This window comes from Juglans microcarpa x Juglans regia, chromosome 8D, assembly GCF_004785595.1.
Source record: "Juglans microcarpa x Juglans regia isolate MS1-56 chromosome 8D, Jm3101_v1.0, whole genome shotgun sequence".
NCBI lineage: Eukaryota > Viridiplantae > Streptophyta > Magnoliopsida > Fagales > Juglandaceae > Juglans > Juglans microcarpa x Juglans regia.
Genome location: NC_054608.1, coordinates 32,982,970 through 33,006,557, shown reverse-complemented (window position 1 = coordinate 33,006,557; position 23,588 = coordinate 32,982,970). Strand labels below are relative to the sequence as shown.

The window sequence follows — 23,588 nt, the reverse complement described above, 5'->3', positions numbered from 1 at the left end:
ATTCTATTTAATTTTTATCTAAAATCATTTCATCTCATTTCATTATATACATAATTATGCTACTGTACACGTACACACGCCCGCGCGGGTGTGAAAACGTGTACCAAAATCAGAATCCTATCTCCAATTCTAGCTACCCAAACCACTATATATACTGACTTATATTGTATTGAAAGAAAAATGTTAGTTTTTCCCTTGGTTTGATCGTTAGTATGTTTTATTTTATTTTAATTTTTTAAAATATTTAAACAGTTTTTTTTAAATATTAAAAAAAAGCAAAAAAAAACTAACGGTCGTGTCGACGGTAATAACTGGACAGCACAGTAGCACGAACCTATGTGAAATGAATCAAAGTCTGAAATTCCCATTGCACAACGTTGTTCAATTAATTTTTCTTGACAATTAATGTTGACATGGCAAGGTTGGCCTGCTGCGGGCGGCTCAAAAACTCTCTCATGTGATGATCATGACTTTCATGGCCGGATAGTCACTTTTGTGTTGAATCTGTTCATAAACAAACAAAATTATTATCGTTGAAATGCATTTTTGCATTTAAATAATAAAATAATAATATTTACAGCTGCAAAATTTATAAATATCGCATAATTAAAAAAAAAAAAGTAAATATAAGACTTAATAAAAAGAAACTATTTTTTAATAATAAATCTTATTTTTTTTAAATGATTGTACGGTAATTACGAATTCTACGATACGATTATATGTAGCATATTACTTTTGAATTAATTAGGGTATTTCAATGTTTTAATTGTTTAATGGATGGTAGAAATATTGGGTACATCATGCATACCCATACTTTTAAATGTGGTCCAATTTATATATATTGAATTTAAAGACAAGAACAAGACCATCAAAGCTGTAATATTGGTACCATACGAGGAATAAACGCAACTACGTACGTACTAAAAACACAAAAAATAAGTATCTTATAACTTGTCGTTCAATTGAAATCTTCTTTAATCAATTGCCTGATCGAAATAGATATATATATGGTTCAATGTATAGAAAAATAAAATAAAATCATTAAATGCCACGCACTGTCCAAATATTCTTGATGAACAATATTAAAAATTGAAAAATATTAATTAATGTATTTAAGAAAAATTTATAAAAAATTTACTTTTTCATGTATAAGTTATTGATATATATTGATAATTATGAAATTTAAAATTAAAAAAATAAACTGAAAGATGAATTGTATATGTAAAATTAAAAATACATGTAGTATTACTCTTAAAAATTATACCGTCACATTGATGTGATGTGTCTATTTCTTAATTTTCAGAATTGACCTATATATACGTCTTAAAGCTAGAAAATTTCTATTTTTGTTTGATGATCACTTGGTTCGGGTGGAAAGACTGAATTCACAATTTTCTCTGATAATATAAAGAAAATGAAAGATCACTATAATTTGTTATATTTTATTTTATTTTTATGCTCTAAAAATTAAAAGGTCGCAATCAAAAGGGGGATTTTTTTTAAAACATATATATATATATATATATATATATATATATATATATATATATATTTCCCATGGAATCAAATCGGAAGCCATCGCCTTGCAATAAACACGGTTAGGCTAGCGCTGCACATTGTGGACTTCTTTAAATTAATATTGGAGGACTAATTAATTAAAACTATGATTATGTAATGTGATGAGTTATTAATATTAATTGTCACATTTATTTTCCGAAAGTCCTAATCAGATCAAAATGACCAAAGTGGTTGTAAGCATAAATCTGTTTGTTAATTTTCACATATATCATTAACCCCATAATTTCTGAATTTTGGAAAAGAGTGAAAAAAAATGTGTATGACACAAAAATAAAATATTATTTTTACTTTGGTCTATGAATTAAAAGAAATTACTATTTTACTGTAGAGTTGTAAAATGGTTCCTCATTATTCCCTTTATATACCTCCGCCACAAATTAGAATTTATCAATAAAATTGGGATACCGTTTTTTTTTTATTTTTTTAAAAAAGAGTTTTAAAATGGTTGTCCTTTTATATATATATATATAGTAGTGCTATAGAGCAGTCATTGTAGTGTGTGTACAATGCGTGGATGCTTTTGGCATTTTTTTTCCTCACTCTCTCTCTCTCCGCTGGCCTGATTCATCTTCAGCCTAGCTCGGTGCCGCCGTGTACCGTCCAGCCTCACCGCCACCACCGGCGACTCCCCCTCACACTGGCGACCAAGCCAGCCACCATCGATCTCCCTCACGCGTAGCTCTCTCTCTCTCTTGCGGTAACCCAACTGAAATGGGTGAAACCCATTTCGGGGCCACCGACGGCCCTATCGCCGCCGTGCGTCAGTTCTAGCCCCACCGAGTAGCTCTCTTGTCCACCGTGACTCCTCCCCGAGCACCTCCGAGCCAGCCAAGCCCCCCACTTCTCTCTCGGTCTCTCTGTCTCGCGCTCCACCTCTCTCTCGCGCTCCACCTCTCATCCATCAGTTCGTGGGAGATGTGTAGTTTAGATGATGCCACGTCATGTGTGCAATGGATGGAACCAAACAGTGGGTTCTCCCAAGATTATTTCATATATATACACACACTCTTTTATTTGCAAAAATAAAATATTTTTTATAGTGACAACAGAGAGTGTTATGTGTACTCTTTACTGCATGTATGATAAAAAATTTACTTAATTGTAAGAAACTCATTGAAAACTAAGAAATTAAGAGGATAGTTTAAATAAGGCCATATGTGGACTTGCATATATTACATAATGGACTTTTATATTCCACCTAACATGACTTTAGTCTTTAGTGTATTGACTGTGGTTTCAAGTCACCAGAGCTACGGAAATTAGATGGGACGATAACCCATATTGATCTGCAAAGCAATGAGCTGTGGATGCATGTTTCTGAGTTACCAAGGTACGTATATTGTAAGGGCAACTGAGGGCCAGAACAGGCCTCTTTGCTGGAGAAGTTGGTATATAACAGGCCGTTTAGGTCCAACACTAGTGGGCTCTGCCAAACTTGATGATTGATTCTGACTTCTGAGACACTTCATTAGACTTTGTGAAAAGAAAATGAGAATCATACATGTAGAGAAGTAACGATTCATTTGGGTGTTGAGGTGATTTCAAATTATTTAAATTTATCCAAGAATAATAATATTTTATGGGCCCTATTGAGATGTGTTAGAACGTAAAAAGAGATTGAAATATGTGTTTAAATGTATAAAGTAAGATAATATATGTTTAATTTTTTATGAAAAGTTAAAAAAGTAGTGAATTTTATTAATAATTAGTTTGAAATAAATTAAGATGAGTTTGACACCTAAACATACTATCTACAAATTAATATGACTTGATTTTGTATGCAAGTTCTAAATAATTTGTTCCATAATCTACTCTTTTTTGGAAATTGCCATTGATTGGGCATGATCATAAGTGTTAGACACTTAGGTGAATGATCTGTCGAATAGTGGATGAATGCTTTAAGTCCCATTTGAATAGTAAAAGTGTTTTATCTCATCTAAAACTATCTCATTTCATCTCACTATCCAAACTTTACATAAATCTAACATAGATTAATTCTACGTGTCTTGGTTTTTGGAGGTGGGATGTCCTAATAAAAGATTTCAATAAACAACTCAATATATAAAATTGCCAAGAGTCTGATAGTCTGACGGCATATGACCCGGTTCTCTAAATAAAAAACTTAGGTTCGAAACCCCCACCTCTTTTATATGTATATATATATATATTCTGATATTTCTTATAATTATTATGACTATGTTGATGCTTGATCCAGATTCATGTTGTTCCAGGTACCTGATATGAAGTTTAAAGGAAAACTCTCCATTTGGTTTCTCAAATGGTGAGACCAATTTGACCCTATTCCTGAAAACTTCCCTGACATGCTCTTACGAGCATTCGAGTGCTTCACCAATGCTGTTGTTTCAAAATTGGACAGACGTATGGCTAAGTTTTCTTACTGCCTCCATTTCTGCAAATGGTACAAAATCCATTGGATTATGAAATGGAATTATGAAAGGAATGACGATATTCTAGTTCGATATTGTTTTACAAAATGGTGAGATAGGTTCCTCTATACCCAAGATATTATTGATTATGTGACAAGGGACTTCCCGCAGGCTGCTCTAGATCTGCAGAATAAAGAAGAATTCCTAGCAATTACTTATGGTTCTTTGACTTCAACTGGATATTCCCAAATCCAGGCTACTACTTCACCATCTGCCTCACAAAAGGGAAAGGCAATTGTTTCCTCTAGGACTAATAAATCCTCAAAGACTAAAAAGAAAAGTGATACTCTAGATAGTCTTACTAAAAAGGATTTAGTTCACTTGTTAATGAAGTCTTTGGAAAAAGATAATTCTGAAGAAAAAAAATCAGAAGCATCATCCGAAACTTTAGTAGCTGATCCCTACAGTAATATTTTCGGACATGATTATGAAGATGCTCCCAAGTTATCTGATGATGAATGATCTATCGACGCTACAAGACAGAAAGAAGAGTGCCGTCTCTCTGACTGACTAGTACCTTCTGTCAAAGATGCCTATTGCTTTATGTCAAAACAGATGCTCCCGCAAAACACGCTGAGAAAGCAATCTGAAGACATCATAATTTTACTTTCATGCGAATAAACAGTTTCAATTACTATTCACTCACGGGCTCTAGTTTACTGTTTCAAATATTGTAAAAGGCGACCCTTTCATCTATAAAAGGGGCACCTTTGGTTCAAGGAGGGCAGGCTTAATTCCTCTCCTTTTAGAATTCACATTCATTCTTTTCTTCTACATACCCCTCTCCATCTGTTCTTCTGTAAGTTAAACTACTTGTAATTTTAAGCTTGTAATTTTACTAAACTTATATTTCAATACAAATTGTTATTTTTACATCTATCTATTTCCTATATTTTGCATACATGCATATGGTCAATATATATATATATATGTAAACCTCAATTGATAAAACAAAACTAAAAATAAGAGCAGTGTACCAATGACCTACATCATTATTTCTTGACAAAGCCAAGAAAGAGACCATCGTAAGGGATTGTTTTCTGATATTCAACAAGTGGATTGATAAGCTGTAGTTATGTCACTGCATCATTTAAAGTTTATCGCTTTGACGATGCCACGTGGTATATTATAAAAAAAAAACAGATTTAAAAGAGATGATAGGAAGGACCTGTTAAAAAAACTTCAATTCATTGAATTAAACAATACATGATTTGTCAATAGAGATGATAGGAAGAATCTCAACAGGTCCCTCCTCCATCCATACATGCTCAAAGTCTAAAGACAATGCCAGTTTTGCAATTACATGAGCAGTTTGATTTCCTTATCTGCCAATAAATGAGAGCAGCCAACTTGGGTGCCGTGACAAAATTATCTTGATTTCTTCAATTACTTGCCTTGTCTAAGAGGAATCTATTTTTGATAATATTAATAGAATCCATCACAACCTCAGCATCCCTTTCTAGCACCACCTGTCTAAATCTCAACTCATGATATTGTATATTGTATATTCAACTTAGACAATTAAATATCTCAATTGAATGAGAAGTTACTAAGTACGTACTTAATATTTTACAGTCTTTTTGGTAGTTACATTTTTTTGCACGTATATCATATATATATATATATGGTGCTATCACCTTCTTAATTATTCTTGTTTGCACATTTAATTTGAACTCAATAAGTCAATATATATATTGGACCACATTCAAAAGTATGGGCATGTACCCAATTGTCCCATCCATTAAAAAAGAAACATACATTAAAAAATGAGCGGTGCTACTCTGCTGCCTGAGTAGAGCACTGTTCTATTTGACTGCTAGGTCAAATTGACATTTTTTTTTGAAATTTTTTTAATATTTTAAAATATTTTTAAAAGTATAAAAAAATATCAATACACTAATAGTCACTTCTTTAATCATTAAATAAAGAAAAAAAATTAAAATACATGAGATATAAAAATAAGAGAACAAATTAAATGGAAAAAATAGCATTTCTCTTGCAAAATTGAAATGCCCAAAACACAGAAACGTCAAAACGTACGCATGTGAAAGATAACTTTGTTTGTATATGGACAATATTTCAATTCCAAGTGAATGGACGGTGACTGCCCCATGAAAGTGATCATCGCAGAAACATTTGAGCCGCCGCCGGCCAGCCTATCATCTCAAGAATAATTGAACACCGACGTAGCAGTTGTACCATGGGAATTTCAAGCCTTTCAATTCATTTCACATATACATATATATCACTGCAACTAATTTTACTCGTAGCCACTAAACTTTTTGGGACTAAATTTTTCTGTTCAAACACGTAATAGGGACAAAAGGTTTCGGCTAAAAAAAATCTAGGGTTAGCATAGATTTTTTGGCCTTTCAAACGATTATTAGGCATGCAATCCCAAAAAAAAAAAAAAAAAAAATCGTTAATCGAACAATTTTAAATGAATTTAACAAATTTCTTCTCAATTTTGTAAGATAGAAATATTGGAACGACTTTGAGATTTTTTTTTTTTTTTTTTTTTTTTTTGCGTTTCAAAAATATTTTTAAGAACGAAAATGCTATTTTTTAGGATGAAAGTTTTCCTACTAAAAAACCTTTCCTATTGTAGTGTATGCCAGCATATATATTGGTTTTCGTAGAATTGGAGAGAGGATCTTGATTTTGGTACACGTTTTCACACCCAAGTATTGCCATATATATTTGTATGAATGTGTGTGCATATGTATACACACACACAACTTATATTTCTGCCTAATCTATGTCTCCTAACAAAGTTATATGATCATCGATCATACTACATTGCACTACATTAGTACATATGGCAATACTATGTTGCACCATATATTTTGAACTACCAATACTGAGATTTTGTACCTTCAAAATATCAAAAATTAATATTTCACATTCCAATTTTATCATAAAGTAATCAATAAGAGAAGGAAAAAAAATCCTATTCCCATTCTCCCTTTTCTCTACACAACTCCCCATCCAAAAACTCAACTAGAGGAGGGGGGTCGGAGCTTTGGCTCTTCCATTCCTCCCTCATCCCTCCTCCCTTTTCTCTTTAGTTTTTCTTTTACTTTTTGGTTTTTTTTTGGTTCACAGTAGGGCGAAATGCAGATCTGTTGTTCTAGGACCAGGGCCTTCGGTTTTTTTAGACCTGACATTCTGCTGTACTTTCAGGGTAGCTCGTGTCCCTCATGCGCCACCATAGTCTCGTTATTTGCATTTTTATTTCCTCTAAAATTGAAAATGTGGATCTACAGCTTTCCAAGCTGTAATTCGCTATTTTTCGATGTATCTTTTACGTTTTTATGTTATTTTCTTTATTTTAGGTTAAGAAAAAATATAGTCCTTTAGATTTTTGTCCATATAGTATGTCATCCACTCCGTCTTAGACAAAGTGTGGAGTTGTTTAATTCTGTCTTGGGATAAAATGTGAGGTTTCTTAAATTTGTTTTAGGATAGAGTACTATCTCTTAGACAATTTTGTCTGTAGAGAGTTACAACAATAGATTAGACCATGTCAATTATAAAGAAATTTGTGTATTGGGGAGCTTAAAAGCAGTAGTTGACTTGTATTCTATATATCTCAAGTCAAAGTTGTAATGTCTCGTTATGAATGAATAGAGTTTGTCCTACCTACCTTTAAAAAAAAAAAAGAAAAAAGAAAAGTAATCCATCAAAATCTTCATCACCAGACCATGTTAATTATGAATAGTGCAAAGTCGGGGCTCAAGTTCAATATCATGGAAGTTTTATTAGTTTGGAATGCGAACTTCAAATTAACCTCTTATATTTTATATGAGGATGCAAGTGTATTTTTTCCTGTTAATAATTTTGAGAGAGCTGCTACATACAGTCCCCTTGTTGGGACTCTTTGCAGTCTATCATTAAATTGACTAAATTGCCCTCATTTGTATCCTTGAATGGTCTAAATTGCCCTTGTTTCCAAAACTAACTAAATCCAAAATCAAAATTGAAAATCAAAAGGCAATCCCTCTCTGTGCATGCGCTGGAAACACTCGTCCTGGCAATGTCCTCCATGACCCAGTTAGGGTCTTCCTGGCTGATTTCAACTCCTATGCGATATATGCAAGAACCCATCTCACAGTGCACCCACAAAAAGCAGGATTTCAACTACACTGCCTTCGTTTTCGTCCAAAGGAAGCAAGATTGACGAGCCCGAGCTCATATAGTTACAAGGATCACTGTCGGGGATCTGAGGGAACTCTTTCACCACATGGTTTTGTTTGTAGTCGAATAATACCGGTCGTGTATTAGCGAAAATGAACAAGTTTCCACCATTCGGCAAAAGGTGCAAAATGGGTACAGATTGTTTTCATACTGGTTCGTTGTTTCAACTAGAAAATTAAATTGAAAAGTTCCTAGTAATGGAGTAGAATCTTCTTGGAGTCGATGGTAAAATTCATAGTTGAATTGTCTTCTCCCTCCAACAATGATTATTCAACCATCCGGTAAAATTCATAGTTGAATTGTCTTATGATATTCACGATCTCTATGCTTTATGGGTTCACAAAAGTTCACACAAAACAACACTCACTATGGACAGAACTTGATAAAAAAAATGGCAAACCAAAATTTTGCAGATAATATCTCGCAATCGATAATGATGCATACTAGTGCTATTTGTGGGGTGGAAAAGCAAATAAGATACGTAGAAAGGGAGCTGTAGCTAATTCATTGTTTCAACCTAATTTCTTTTTCTCCTGTTTCTTCTACTAGAAACTTGGACCCATGCATCTTCTCCTTTAATTGGTCAACAAGAATGCCTACTGGATTCAAATTTGACTAGGGGTCTGGCATCCAACATCATATTTGATAAATCGTCATTCCCATTAGCATCATCTCCATCAACACTGTCATCATCGTCATTGTCGTCATCATCATCATTCACAACCTGATATGGAGGAAGAAAGATGAAAGTCATTAGTCCAAATATTTTCAGTTCAAGCATTGGAAGATAGAACCTTGTAAAATACATTATCATCGATTCAAGATGTTAGGGTTATGAGATGGTTGGATCAATTGGGCAATGGCGAAGGAAGACAGATTTAGAGGCGTTGGTGCCTAGGGCTTAGAGAGCCTTCCCATTAGGGGTGTAAATTTAAACCGTTTAACTGACCCGACCCGGCTCGAAAATTTCAAATTACCCGACCCGAAATTAGAACTCTTCTGTTTGGCTTCCGAAATCAGTCGGCTAATCGGTTAATACCCGATAACCACATTTATTGAAAAAAGGCGCCGTTTTTGCTTTCTTTTATCGATACTTTCTTCCAAACTCGGGCACTGCAGCTTTCTTTCTCATGCAATCTCTCAGACACTCCTCTCAAAAGTTTAAAACTCAGCTGGGGCAACCCTCTCGCACTCTGCCCTCAGTCTCACACTTAATCTCTCAATCTCTCTCTCGCACATCCACTCGGGTATTTCAGCATTTCTTTTGCACTCTCAATCTCTCAGACATTCTCCTCTCAGAACTTAGTCCTCTTCCACTCTGCCCTTTCACTCTCGGTGTCTCAATCTCTCTCTCAGACAGAAGGTATGGATGACCTTGGTTGTTGAACTTTTGGGTGTTATGGGTTTTCCGTTTTCTTCATGATTCTCTGCTCTCTAGCCTTTCTGTTGAATTATTAAAGGACCAATAATCGAATCCAGAAATTAGTATATAAGTTACTTAAAAAGAAAAGTTAAAAATTCCACAAACCTGTTCAGCAAATGGGGTGGAGGGTATGATTTTTAAGGTCTTCAAGAGGTCCTCGTAGATGGATAAACTGGGTTCGTAAACAAACATACTGGCATTGAAGTAGAGTGACGGTGGCTGGCAGCACCCAATCTTGCATTGAATAAAGACAGGATGAGTTTGGGTCTTCTTTTTGAATAAAGTCTGGATGATGTATAACATTTACGTATTGTTTGGGTTCTTTTTGAGTTTGGGTTATTTATGTATAACATTTACATATTTATTTAGATGATGTATTCTTTGCAATATGCAACATCCCAAATAAGGAATTAGATTGTCTGGGTCATAAAAAAAATCGATTAATCTGTTAATTGGTTAATTTTTGAAAATTCTCGATTCGAATAATCGGTTAATATAACCAGTTCGGTTAATCGGGTAATTCAATCGGTTCGGTTTGAACAGCCTACTTCTCGTTTCTAACGCTTGGCCCCCACGTAGCAACAGAGCTGCTTTCACTTAAATGAAATGGTTCGTTTCGTTTAAGTGAGGTATGTATAGTAGTCCCCATTCAGAGACTGTAAATATAATTTCTCATCTTGAAAAAGCATTTGAAAGTTTTTCATTTCATTTCGTTAGCTTTAAATTAATCACATAGTATGTGGACTGTGGAGATCTTTTAAAAAATGGTAATTGTAAGGAGATTTTTCCCCCCACTAAACCCAGCAAGCCTGTGAATAAAAGCTAAGGAAATCAAGACCACAGGTCCAGCCCAGGGCTAACAGTCTTCAACCCAGCTCATGGGAAAGGTTCTCTGAGTGCAACCTGCAAGAGGAAGGATGCCGCAGGGGATGAGACTCATCGATATGAAGGCCACTCGAGTAGTGTCCAGCTGTCAAGTGCTTGCCCGTATAGTAGGCGTAATTTGTAGGAAACCCTTGCCTCGTTTGTTTTCAGGAAACATCTCATCTCATCTCACTTCATCATTACAACTTTCTCAAATCCCCACACAAAATAAAATAAACAATTCAACTTTTTCAAATCTCAAAATAAAAATAATATTAAAAAATATATTCTAATAATATTTTATTCAACTTTTTAACTTTAATCTCATCTCATCTCATCTCATCTCTGAAAACAAACGAGCCCTTAATCTTTTGACAGGAAAGACATCAATGGACCACCAAGGATACTGTCTAGGAGAAGGAAATTGGAGAACCATGCCGCATTAATGGCATCACTATCGAGGCTACACGCTATATTAATGACGCCGTAGAAAAGCCACGCCTCATTAAAGGAGCCTGACACAAGGAACAGTACGAAGAACACAGACACCATCGGGGCAGACACGATCTGTCCCCCCAGACTTATACTATAAATAGCATATCTCAGGTACTAGAATAAATATATGATATCTAGACTCCTTTATTTATTTACAAACTTCTAAGAATACTTACTAACTTTGGCACGGTAGGTTCCTTGGCCCCAAGGCCGCACTCTCTTAGTTGCATTTTTCCTCCCCTTTTGAAGGCCTATTTTGGAAAACTTGAGTTGTCGGAGGCTGACCCAAAGGTGTGCGAAACACTACGTAATAGTGGCGTCGTCTGTGGAAATAAATCTTGCGTGTCTTTCTCATGCCTGCGACAACCCATTTCGGACAACTCAGAAGAGACGTGGGGGATGCCATGGAAGCGAGGTTGAAGAATATGGAAGAATGGGTGACAAAGTTAATTGACGAAGTGTAGACTCTTTGTAAGGAAAATGAGGAACTCAGAAAACCTCGGCAGGAGCAGGATGACGGAGTGGAGTCCAGTGACAACGATCATGCAGGACGAGCTCTGAAACCAGTTGCTCACAGCACTGGCCTACCCTACACGGAGGAGGAGATGGCGGTGCCCTTACCGCCAAAGTTTAGGGTCCCAGTTATAGAGATATATGACGAGGAAGGGACCCTCTTGAGCACCTAGAAACTTTCAGGGCTCACATGATGCTACATGGCTGCCTAGGTGAAGTAGCGTGTAGAGCGTTTCCACTAACCTTAAAGGGGTAGGCATGCGTATGGTTGGGGTCACTGGCACCTGAATCGGTGGACAGGTTTGGTGAGCTGGCCAGACTGTTCTTGACCCAGTTCATGTGTAGTCGAAATAGGCGGCGTCCGACAGCGTACTTCCTCACCATCAAAGAAGCAAAGGATGAAAGCCTGAAGTCCTACCTATCCTGGTTCAATAAAGAGCGTATGACCACCGACGACCAAGATGAGAAGATAACCTTGGCGGCACTTCTGGGAGAAGTTTGGCCATGATCCCATTTTATGACCAAGCTGACAAGTAGGACTCCCATGATGTTGCGAGAACTCATAGACTAAGCCGACAACTTCATCAACACAGAAGACACTATTTGAGCACGGAGCCAAGAAGAAAGGAGTTGGAGCCGGCGGAGAAAAGGACAAAGGTCCCGGCTAAAGCTAAGCCCCATGAGAAACTGGAGAAGAGCTCCCAGGAAAAGAGGTGGGAGGAAGTCCAAACAAGGGGACCAGGACCTTGGTACGACCGACCCACATTCACCATCCAAGAGGCTAACACCTCTGATGTCCAAAGAGAGGATGACCGTGGTTTAGCGCGTTGCTACTATACGTACCATTGATCTATCTTACATAATATCGAGGATTGCTTCTCCCAGCAAGGGAGGAGGGAATATGCAGAGCAGGAGAGGCAATGCCATCTCCTGGCCCAGAGACTAGAGAAAGAAAGAAGGGAAAGATCGAGAAAAAGAAGTAAGGATCGAGGCAACAGGCACAGGAGGGAAGACAGCCCCCAGTGGCGACTGCCGGTGCGGGAACCACAGCAAGTTCGTTCTCATTCTCCGCCGCTAGAAGGACCTCCACTTGGGGAAATTTGAACTATAGTAGGAAAGCACAAGCTAGGCGGGCCCCGTACCATGAGGTGTACTCGACCGAGTACCATCCTACTAAACATCGAAGGGGTGACCCTACCCTTGTCATCTCTTTCACGAAAGCCGACGAGGAGGGGATCCTATACCCCCACGACGGTGCATTGGTGGTCCCTAGCTCGTCGCTAACTTCACTACTAGTAGAATCCTCATTGATAATGGAAATTCCACATACATCCTGTTCTGGAGAGCCTTGAGATATCTTGACTCCCTAGAGTCAAGATATCCTTCACCTTGCGATATCTTGACTCTAGGTTAACCAGGGCATGTGTGGCCCTGAAACTGCAGACATTCTCTCATCTTTTGCAGGCCTATTTCAGAAGACTTGAGTTGCCGGAGCCTGACCCAAAAGTGTACGAAACACGATGTTAACAGTGGCTTCATTTGTGGGATTGTTATAGATCTTCCGTGTCTTTCTCATGCCTGCGATAATCCGTTTCGGCCAACTCAGAAGAGACGTGGGGGATGCCATGGAAGCGAGGTTGAAGAACATGAAAGAATGGGTGACAAAGTTAATTGACGAAGTGTAGACACTTCTTAAGGAAAACGAGGAACTCAGAAAACCTTGGCAGGAATGGGACAGTGGAGCAAAGTCCAGCGACAACGAACACGTGGGATCCTGAAACATGCAAGTTGGGCTGAATAAGGAAGAGGAGCATAAGAACACGTGGGATCTCGAAACACGCAAGTTGGCCGAATAAGGAAGATGAGCAGAAGAACATGCAGAACAAGCTCTTAAATCTTAAAGGAAAATATGAGGAGATAGCAAGAAAGGTGGGTACATCGTCAATGGTGGTCTAGTTGCTCACCAGCACTGGCCTACCCTACACGGAAGAGGTAATGGCGGTGCTCTTATCTCCAAAGTTCAGAGTCCCGGTTATGGAGATATATGATGGAGGAAGGGACCCTTTTGAGCACCTAGAAACTTTCAGGGCTCACATGACGTGGCATGACTTCCCAGGCAAAGTAGTGTGCAGAGCGTTTCCACTAACCTTAAAGGGGCCAGCACGCGTATGGTTCGGGCTACTGGCACCTGGATCGGTGGACAATTTTAGTGAGCTGGCCAGATTGTTCCTGACTCAGTTCATGTCCATTCGAAGGAGGTGGCGTCCGGTGGCATACCTCCTCACCATTAAACAAGCGGAGGATGAAAGCCTGAAGTCCTACCTATCCTAGTTCAATAAGGAGTGCACGACCACCGACGATCAAGACGAAAATATAACCTTGGCGAAACTTTGGGGAGGAGTTTGGCCACGATCCCAATTTATGGTCGAGCTGGCAAGGAGGACTCCTGCGACGTTGCTAGAGTTCATAAACCAGACCGACAACTTCATCAACTTAGAAGACACTTTTCGAGTGTTGAAGGATCCAAGAAGAAATGAGTTGGAGTGGGCAGAGAAAAGGACAAAGGTCCCTGTCAAAGCTAAGCCTCATGAGAAACCAAAGAAGTGCTCCCAAGAAAAGAGGTAGGAGGATGTCCCAACAAAGGGACCAGGACCTCGGTACGACCGGCCTACATTCACCATCCACGAGGCTGACACCTCCGCCATCTGAAGAGAGGATGACCAGGGTATAACGCACTGCTATTGTACGTACCATAGATCTACCTCAAATAATACAGTGGACTGCTTCTCCCAGCAAGGGATGAGGGAATATGAAGAGCAGGATAGGCGATGCCACCTCCAGGTCCAGAGATTGGAGTAAGAAAGAAAGGAAAGGTCGAGAGAAATAAGGAGGGATTGAGACAACTAGCACAGGAGGGAAGACAACCCCTAGCAATGACCATCGGCATGGAAACCACAACAAGTTCATCCTCGTTCTCCACCGCGAGAAGGACCTCTACTTGGGGAAATTCAAAATCTGAACTATAGCAACAAGCCAGGCAGGCTCGGTACCACGAGGTGTACTTGGCCGAGTACCATCCTGCCAAACATCGAAGGGATGACCCTGCCCTTGTCATCTCCTTCATGGGAGCCGACGAGGAGGGGATCCTATACCCCCACAACAGCGCATTGGTGGTCACTATGCTTTTTGCCAACTTCACCACCCTTAGAATCATCATTGACAATGGGAATTCCATGGACATCCTGTTCTGGGGAGCCTTCACCAAAATGATAATAGATGCTGCTCTGCTGCAACCGGCCCCTATGCCAATAAAGGGCTTCTTCGGAAGCATGGTTTAGTCTGTGCGAACCATCATATTGTCGGTCCTCGTCGGTAGCAGCCTCGCACGACTCCTATCATGGTCGACTTTCTGGTGGTGAGGACCCTGTCGTCATACAACGCCATCATTGGAAGGCCCACCCTCAATAGCTTGTGGGCCTTCACATCAACTTACCTCCTCAAGATGAAGTTCTCAACTCCTAAAGAAGTGGGAGAAGTCCGAGGCGAACATGTCTTGACAAGAGAATGCTACGTCCAAGAGTTAAAGCAGAGGGATGGTGGGCACACCTCGGATGACACTACTAAGAAAGAATAAGGCCGTGCGCCACTTGAAGAGCCCTGACAGGCTTTTGTCTATGACTCGCCCTCCCGGGCTCAAGGGGGAGTAAGGGGGTGCATGGCTCTAGAAGGAGGAATGAACGATAACCTCCTTGGCCAAAAACTCTGTTTCCTATGGTCTTGTAATATTTCTTTCTCTAACATGTAATTTTTCATATTTAATGAAAGACGCGATTTTTCAGGATAATGCAAAATGCCTACTTCAAGCTTTCATATTATCAGCAAAGCGCCAAAAAGACAATTTGCGACTAACAAAATCTACAACAGCAAAGTCATCAGCAGATTAATGTTTACGTCCCTGCGAGATACTATAGGAAAATGTAGGCCTAAAAGTTACCTTGTCCTTACCGCGGCAAAGTGCGAGTAAGCCTTCAGGCGACTCGAAGACGAAGGCTTACCTTTCTTGAGAGTGTTAACAGACGGGTGTGGCTCTAGTCACAAATTACCTGAACAACATACCTTACTGTGGGATACCATAGGGAAAGATAGGCTTAAAGGTTGCGTTATCCCTCCCGCAGTGGAGAGCGGGATCAGCCTCACGGCTCCCTGAATGAATTACCCTGTCCTCTGCCATGATAAAGAATGAGATCAGCACCGACTTGACCCAACACTTACCTAGTCTGCAATATCAATGAGCGGGTGTGGGTCCATTCTCAAATTGCCTGAACAATGTACCTCTTATGGGACCAAAGGGGAGAACTAGGCTGAAGGTTGTTATACCCATCCCACGATGGAGAGCGCATCATGCCCCCCGTTGACTCGAATAGCTTACCCCGACTTCTATTTCGACGAAGAGCGGATCAGCTATGTCATTGTCCAAACTTACCTCGTTGGGGGATACCACAGGGAAAGGTGGAGTATAAGTTTCTTTATCCCTCCCGCGACGGAGTGTAGATTATTCCTCAACTACTTGAAATAAAAAATTTTACCTTCCTCGTAAGCGTCAACAGGCGGGAGCGGATTCAATAACAGACTACCAGAACGACTTACCTCCATGCGGGATATCATAGGGAAAGATAGGTATAAGGGTTGCCTTATCCCTCCCGCAAAGGAGAGAAGGTTTAGCTTTCAGGGTGGCTCGAATACTTATCTCGACTTCAGCTGCGAATTAATAATAGGTCCAACCTGACCTAAAATGTTACATTTCCTTGTAATGTCAATAAGCGGGAGCGGGTTCAGTAACAAATTGTCCGAACGACTTATCTCCCCAAGAAATACTATAGAGAAATGTAGGTCTAAATGTTGCCTTGTCCTTCTTGCGGTGGAGAGCTGGATCAGCCTCATGGCTACATGAATGCTTACCCCGACTCCAATTACGGCGAAAGAGTGGATTGGCCTCGCGACCATCCAAAGAAGTTATCTCATTGGGGAACCAAAAGGGCCGGCAACTTGAGGCATCTCGACCTCTCCTCAATGGAGTATAGGCCTAGTCTTTCAGCTACCCGACGTAAACAAAATCTCCAAAGTGGAAAAGGCACCGCACGAAAAGCTACACAGTATTCAAGAGCAAAAGTGAACCCAATCACAAAATGTCTGAATACTCACTGCAACTCAAGGGTAGAGCAGCCAACAATCACTCGAAGAAGTTACCTCCTCGGGGATTAAAGAGGCAGACTGGCCTAAGGCATCCTGACCTCTCCCTGGCAGAGAGTAGGCTGAATCTATGAGCCGCCTAAATGCTGGAACAAAAGGCACAAATATCAACAGCGTAGAAAACAACAAGCATGACGCGATACAGGCCAAAAGGCTAAGGTTTGCGACATTAACCACTGTTCGAAAAAGAGTAATGATGGCATTCTTATTTGGCAAATAGGATGAATTAAAGAATAAGAGAGTTGGGTGGGGCAAAACGCGACAGGAAGACGAATAGGGAAATGACAATAACCAGCAAGTCGTTAAGGCCTTAAGAGACCGATTGAGTGGCAAAGGCCGATGAAAGCAGCATAAACAGGGAAGTTGCTCGACTGGCAGTGTCATCAGGAATAGGTCGGGTACTAGCGGGGTGGGCCATAAACCTTATGGTCGGCCGCATAAGAAGGGGGAATATTCAAAAGACATAGTCGGATACAACTAACAGACTAACTAGCGCAACGATACACAACTAAAGCCAGCAGGTACAACAGAAAATTGGGAAGGCATCGACGAGAAAGTTCATAGGGAAGTCACAGGAGGATGACTATCCATCAAAAGCAAACTAGTACAACGCAGACGGATGAACGGCTAGCTAACGAGGAAGGCAGGAATCCCACGGACTCCCATGCCAAAATTTCCCCCAGGCCAGTCACAGAAACAAAGAAAGGAAAATGCTCGAAAAGAAGGTGTAATGGACACGTTGATACGATGTAAGACCAAGGTATTTTCATTAACTAATTTTATATACAAGTCGTTGGGCGACAAAATGCAGGTACATACATTCAGCCAAAAGAAAAAGAAAAGGAAGAATAAAATAACAGAGCCGCAGAGCTCTGGGAAACTAAGGCATGAAATCGTCAAGTCTTAGCGTCGGGAGCACCAGTCTCGGGAGTGTCAGGAGCAGGATCACCCAGCTTGGCAGCGACTGGGGCATAACCTTCTAGACTGGAGTCTATTACAACATTCATAAAGGGATTAGCCCCCGTTGGGTGCTCCGCTTGGAGGGTCAGCTCCCTGTGTAAACCCCCCAAACCCTCGTTGATTATAACATCCAAAGGGGAATCACCCCCTCTGGGTGCTCTGCCTGGATAAACGGGTTAGCTACCGGACTCCTTGAACTTGTGTAGACTACAACATCCAAAAGGGATCTGCTTCCTACGCGGTCCTCTACCTCTGTACGGTTGCTGGAAGTAGCAGTAGTCGCTCCCTCGTTAGCAACCTCGTCCTAGAAGGAATTGTTGCCATTGACAGTGAGAGATGGAGAGGGTGGAGAAATCCATGACGAAGAGGCTCGTCCATGAATCACGGCAGCAAACAGGTCATAGATTAGGGTGCCCATCTCAACCTCGTTTGCAGACACCTCAATAGCAGCAGCCGATGGTGACGTCACGAGGGTATTGTCGACCAATCCCCTCGCTAGCACCTTTGTTAGGGTCGCCAAGGCCACAAGGCGGTTGGCCAAGGTTTCTTCCCCCTTACCTGATGGGGAAGGATCCAAGGAGCGCTTCTGAGCAAGAGCAGCCCGAGGCTGGGCTGTGGCCACCCTATCGTCAGAAGGAAGGTGACCGAAGGGAGGTAGAGAACTTCTTAAGTTCTGCTCGGAAAGAAGGACCTTAGAGAAGGTGCCGTCGGGATTCTTTTGCACCCATTCTCAAATAGTTGCAGTGTGCTGCGCCTTGTAGGGAGTAGCCGACGGACGCACATACTTATCCTTCGAAATCCTTCCCAGTCTGTCCGAATTGAAAACTCATGGCGACTCATTTGGCCCATCAGGAACTCCCACCCTCGGTCGGCCATGAAGAAGAACTTGGGGGACCAATCCTTCACTTTGCGGTATCTTGACTCTAGGTTAACCAGGGCATGTGTGGCCCTGAAACTGCAGACATTCTCCTTTTGCCGTAGGAGGAAGAACTCACGGCCGGTAAGGTCTGCATCATCAGGATTTGCTTCCATCAGAGTGCGCTGCCAGATAATGCTACAACAAATCAAAAACCTCCAAGCATTTGGTTGTAGTTAGGAGGGAGCTAGACCCAAGCAATCAAGAAGGTCGCGAACAGGATAGGGAAAAGGCAATCTTAGGCTGCACGCAAATATGGAAGAAAATAAGGCCACTAGTGTGGAATGACCTTCTGCATTAATGGCACCCTCATTGGGACTAGAAACCTTAAAAAATATTGACTCTAGTACCTGGTAAGCAACGGCTAGGGAAGCCAGCATTGACAGCGTAACAATTGAACTCCAACAACTGCCCCCAAACACTGGCCCAACATTAGTGTCACCCCTACCAGAGATGTTGGGTTAAGCTGATTTTTCAAAGGCCATCACTGCCAGCGTATGAGATAGTTTAAGGCAAAAAGAAAGTTGGGCAGAAGAAAGAAAAATTGAAAAATAGAGATGGCAAGAGGGCTTCAGCTTAATGATGGAAACGAAACCTCCGTCTCCAACTTTATATAGGGAAAAAGGTGACGGTTGGTCTCCCACACCTAGTGGCAAAAGGGAGAAGTACAAGCCGCTACAAATCTGGAAGTGTAATCTATGAAGCGATGTGAATGCGAAGAGCTGCCTGACACCCTCACATTAATGAGCTTGAAAACATATCATCGAAATCATGAAAAGGTGAGCCAATCAAGAACGATGGGAAACTGTTGCTAGGATTACCAAACGACGAGAGTCTTTATGGATCTTGGGGCTGTGCACACGTCACAAAAAGATCCCGGCTTTAGAGGCAAGGCAGGTTCGGATAGTGATAAAATTCACACCATACTCGTCCTGTGAGAATTAGTGGGGTAACTGTAAGGGGATTCTCCCCCCCCCCCCCCCCCCCCCTCAATAAACCTAGTGAGCCTGTGAATGAAAGCTGAGAAAATCATGACCAAAGGCCCAGCCGAAGACTAACAGTCTTCAACCTGGCCCATGGGAAAGGTTCTCTGAGCACAACCTACAGAAGGAATGGTGTTGTAGGGGATGAGACTCGTCGATCTGAATGCCCTTCAAGTAGTGTTCAGCTCTTAAGTGCCCGCTCGCATAGTAGGTGTAATGTGCAGGGAACCCTTGATCTTCTGACAAGAAATACATCAACGAACCATCGAGGATACTGTCTGGGAGAACGAAATCGGATAACCACGTCGCATTAAAGGAGTCTGACATAGGGAACAGTACGAAGCACGCGAACTCCATGGGGCAGACACAAACTGTCCCCCCAGACTTACAGTATAAATAACATATCCCAAGTACCAGAATATCTCTCTGATCCCTAGACTGCTTTACTTATTTACAGACTTCCAAGAATACTTACTAACTTTGGCATCAGAGGTTCCCCAGCCCCAAGGATGCCCTCTCCTAGTTGCCCTCTCCCTCATCTTTTGCAGGTCTATTTCGGAAGACCTGAGTTGCCAGAGCTTGGCCCAATTGTATGCACAACATGACGTTAACATTAATGATACCTTTACACCTCCTTTACTATCCAGTTAATTTTTTTCTTTTTACTATTTGAATCTGGATTAAAAAAAATTCCAGAATATGACATTCTTGCATAATTTAGAAAAAAATAAATTCAATCAATTAATGTAATCATGTAAATTAATTAAAAACAAATTCAATTTTATAAAAATTGACTCCGAGCAAAAAAAGGTTAATTTTTATAAAATTGAATTTACTTTTAATTAATTTACATGATTACATTAGTTGATTAAATTTACTTTTTTGTAGTGAATGCAAGAATGCCATGTTTTGATATTTTTAATCCAGATTTAAAGAGTAAAAGAAAAAAAAAAATCTAGATGGTAAAACAATAATAAAGAAATTATAAGAGGATGATTATCTTTTCTTCTCATTATTTGTACTAAAATTTGTTGTCCGAACGTAAAGGACTTCAAGTATGAGAGAAATAAACCTATTACGTTGGGCCCTATCGTTCTTAATATTTTTTCAGATTCGAGCAGTAACAACTTGAGGAGATATTTTTTCAAAATTTTTATTGTTTATCTATGGCCATGGGAGTGCAATAAATCCCGTGTCTCTATCATTTCCAGCATTTTGTATCCTTCTATATCCTCACCCGTGGCGATTAGATTCACGGATGATTAGATGAATGGCCTCTACTTTTCTTTTTTTATTTCTAACAAAACATGATTTCTTTTATGAAAAATTAAAATTAGATTGTGTTTATACGTTGAATCAAATTCAATTAATCTCAAATTAATTATTGTCACAATTCATTACTTTTTTTAACTTTTTATAAAAGAGTCATGCTACATAGAAATTATACATTCTATACACTACTTAAAAAATATATAATTTTATTTTTTTATCCTCATAAAATATGATGGTAAAAGAATAAAATTATATTTTTTAACTGATATAAAGAGTGTGAAAATTATATGTAAAATTTTCTTTTATAAAATAATTAAACTTATCTCAATAAAAATTATAAAATATTATTATTCATAACTTTAACTTATCTCAACGTTGAAAGATAGCCTAAATCTGATCATGACTTCAGCCTCTCATTTGCTGCTACAAAAAGGAGAGAGCACCAATTAATTGGCAAATCAACCGTTGAGAGTGGGCTTTCTTTAGGTGAGAGAACTGACGAATGAGTCAGGTACAACGCATATAACGACACGTCCGGACCACACCTGAAACTTACCTGTACGAGTACTAGAATAGGCACAGGCATTTTATACCTCACACTCGTTCAAAAGGCAACGCAACATTTTTATTTGTATGTATCTTGATTATGGATTCTGATTTTTGCAGTTTCTAATTTTATTTTTCTTTTGGTGAATAAACTTATTACGGCTAAAAAAAGACAAGCTAGGTGTAATGAAAAATGGCTGAATATATATATATATATATATATTTCTATGAATCAACTCAACAAAAAAAAAAAAAAAAAAAAAAAACAAAGCAAAAGTAAAAAATAATACAAGGTACCACATTTTGAGTAAAAAAAAATGTTTTGACTAGAAAGAGATATTCACAAAATAAATTATAAAATAACATGACTTGATATAATATATTATAATATAAATAAATTTTATTATATACAGTCATTTTTATATATTTTTTATATATTTTATTAATGTAATTGATTAAATTAATTATTTTATATTAAAAAAATAATATAATTAATTATATTAGTGGAGTGCCTAAATGAATAAACACTGAAGGACAAACGAAAACAGCAGAATGAAAATATAAAGTAAAATAAGAAGATATTGACTGTATGACAGTATGAGGACGAAGGAAAAAAAAAAGAGAGTACTAACTATTAATACCTAAAGTTTTGTCTTATACTCGCAGCGTTGCTCGCTAATAGTTCGATTGGAGATGTAGATATTGAAATCACAAGATGTGGACGTAGTGGCGTGGATTTTAAAGAAAAGGATTTTGACTTTCCCAGAAAGTTTGATGTAGGTGCTGAGGGGTAGGACATCGGAGGTGACATCGGAGAAAATCTCAGTCATGTTGGAGAGCAAGCGGTCTGCAAGGACGGTGACCGACAGGTTCATGTGCTTGGTTTCGCCAGCAGATATCTTGTCGGCGAGCAGTGGGGCTTCACCGACAAGCTCGCCTCTATAGTTGAGGAGGGCGGTGGAGTTGGAGTACTGGAAGCCGACCTTGTTGGGATTCTTGACGGAGACATCGACATCCAGAGTGACGTTCAAGCGAACGGCGAACCTGGCAATGTCGATGTAAAAGTCGAGGTCTTTGATGCTCACGTCGTCGAAAGTGGTCACCGGACGCTTGGCTTTGAACACCGTGAAAGCCAATATGACAATCAATAACACGATGCCGATTATAGTGCCGATCACCGCTAAACAACAAGTCTTTCTGCGCTTCCTAGATGAAGCCGGACTTGGACTCGAACTCGATCCACCTGCTTTCAAAGCTTTTCCTTCAACATCCATCACTGTGCTTTGCTACTAATGTTCTTCACGAAAACTTAAAGCTGGCCTGAGCCTGCCTGCCTATATATATAACTAATTAGAGGGCACGTACAAGTTTCCGGCAGACAAGAGATTAGTTAAGACATATAGCAAGCAAAAGTCAGAAAGTTATGAATCGTCTTAACCCAATACAGACCAAGAACCACCAAAGCATAAAAATCAGTCCATATAAAAAGTGTTATATACGGAGTGAAATAAGCACATGAATTCATGACTAACAAATAGCCACACACTCTCCATGAGTGACAATTTCATTTCTTTACTCAATCCTAATTTATTTGAGAGATTATTTCTGCACAAATCCTCACCGAATTACTTTGTAAAAAAGGTGACCATACCTTTAAATTTTTAAGGGTAAAAAAACTATTTTTAGATCATGGCCTCATGCTTGGACCTAGCTTTATTCTTTATTTTCTTCCTTGGTTTTCTCATGAACCAAACAACTTTTTTTTATAAACCACTAAACCAATACAGCAGCTTCTAAGGCAAATGGGAAAAAACTCGCGAAGTAAATTCAGAAGCTTGAGGACTCATTGAGGCACAAATACCCATAGAAGTCCAAATCTGTAATGGGAATCAGAAAAAAACTTACCCCATGTCATGTAATCCCAGAAAGATCCACGAAAGCCTTATGATCAGATCCGCTTAGAAATTATTTCCGGGAAAATTAAAGCTCAAAGGGAATCGATCCGATTCCAGGAAATTAATAAACAATCCTGTGTGCCAGGGAAAATCATGATATGTGAGCATGAGGGAAATAACTAGAACAACCAAGAAAAATATTGAGAAGTCGCCAGCTAGCTCTCATGTGAGAGCGAGAGAGAGAGAGAG

General features: G+C 39.5%; 1 protein-coding gene across 2 annotated transcripts; it reads right to left on the bottom strand.

The window, feature by feature from the left end:
* Positions 1 to 21,994: 21,994 nt before the first annotated feature.
* LOC121243551 lies at positions 21,995 to 23,588 on the bottom strand. 2 transcript variants are annotated; one of them, XM_041141681.1, is made up of 2 exons: positions 23,350 to 23,588; positions 21,995 to 22,778 (listed from the first exon to the last, which is right to left on the bottom strand). In XM_041141681.1, exon 2 carries the CDS (start codon positions 22,716 to 22,718, stop codon positions 22,086 to 22,088), a length of 633 nt encoding a protein of 210 aa, XP_040997615.1. In that variant the 5' UTR covers positions 22,719 to 22,778; positions 23,350 to 23,588; the 3' UTR covers positions 21,995 to 22,085. The 2 variants fall into 2 exon arrangements, with proteins under 2 accessions (XP_040997615.1, XP_040997616.1); XM_041141682.1 differs by having other exon boundaries at positions 21,995 to 22,774.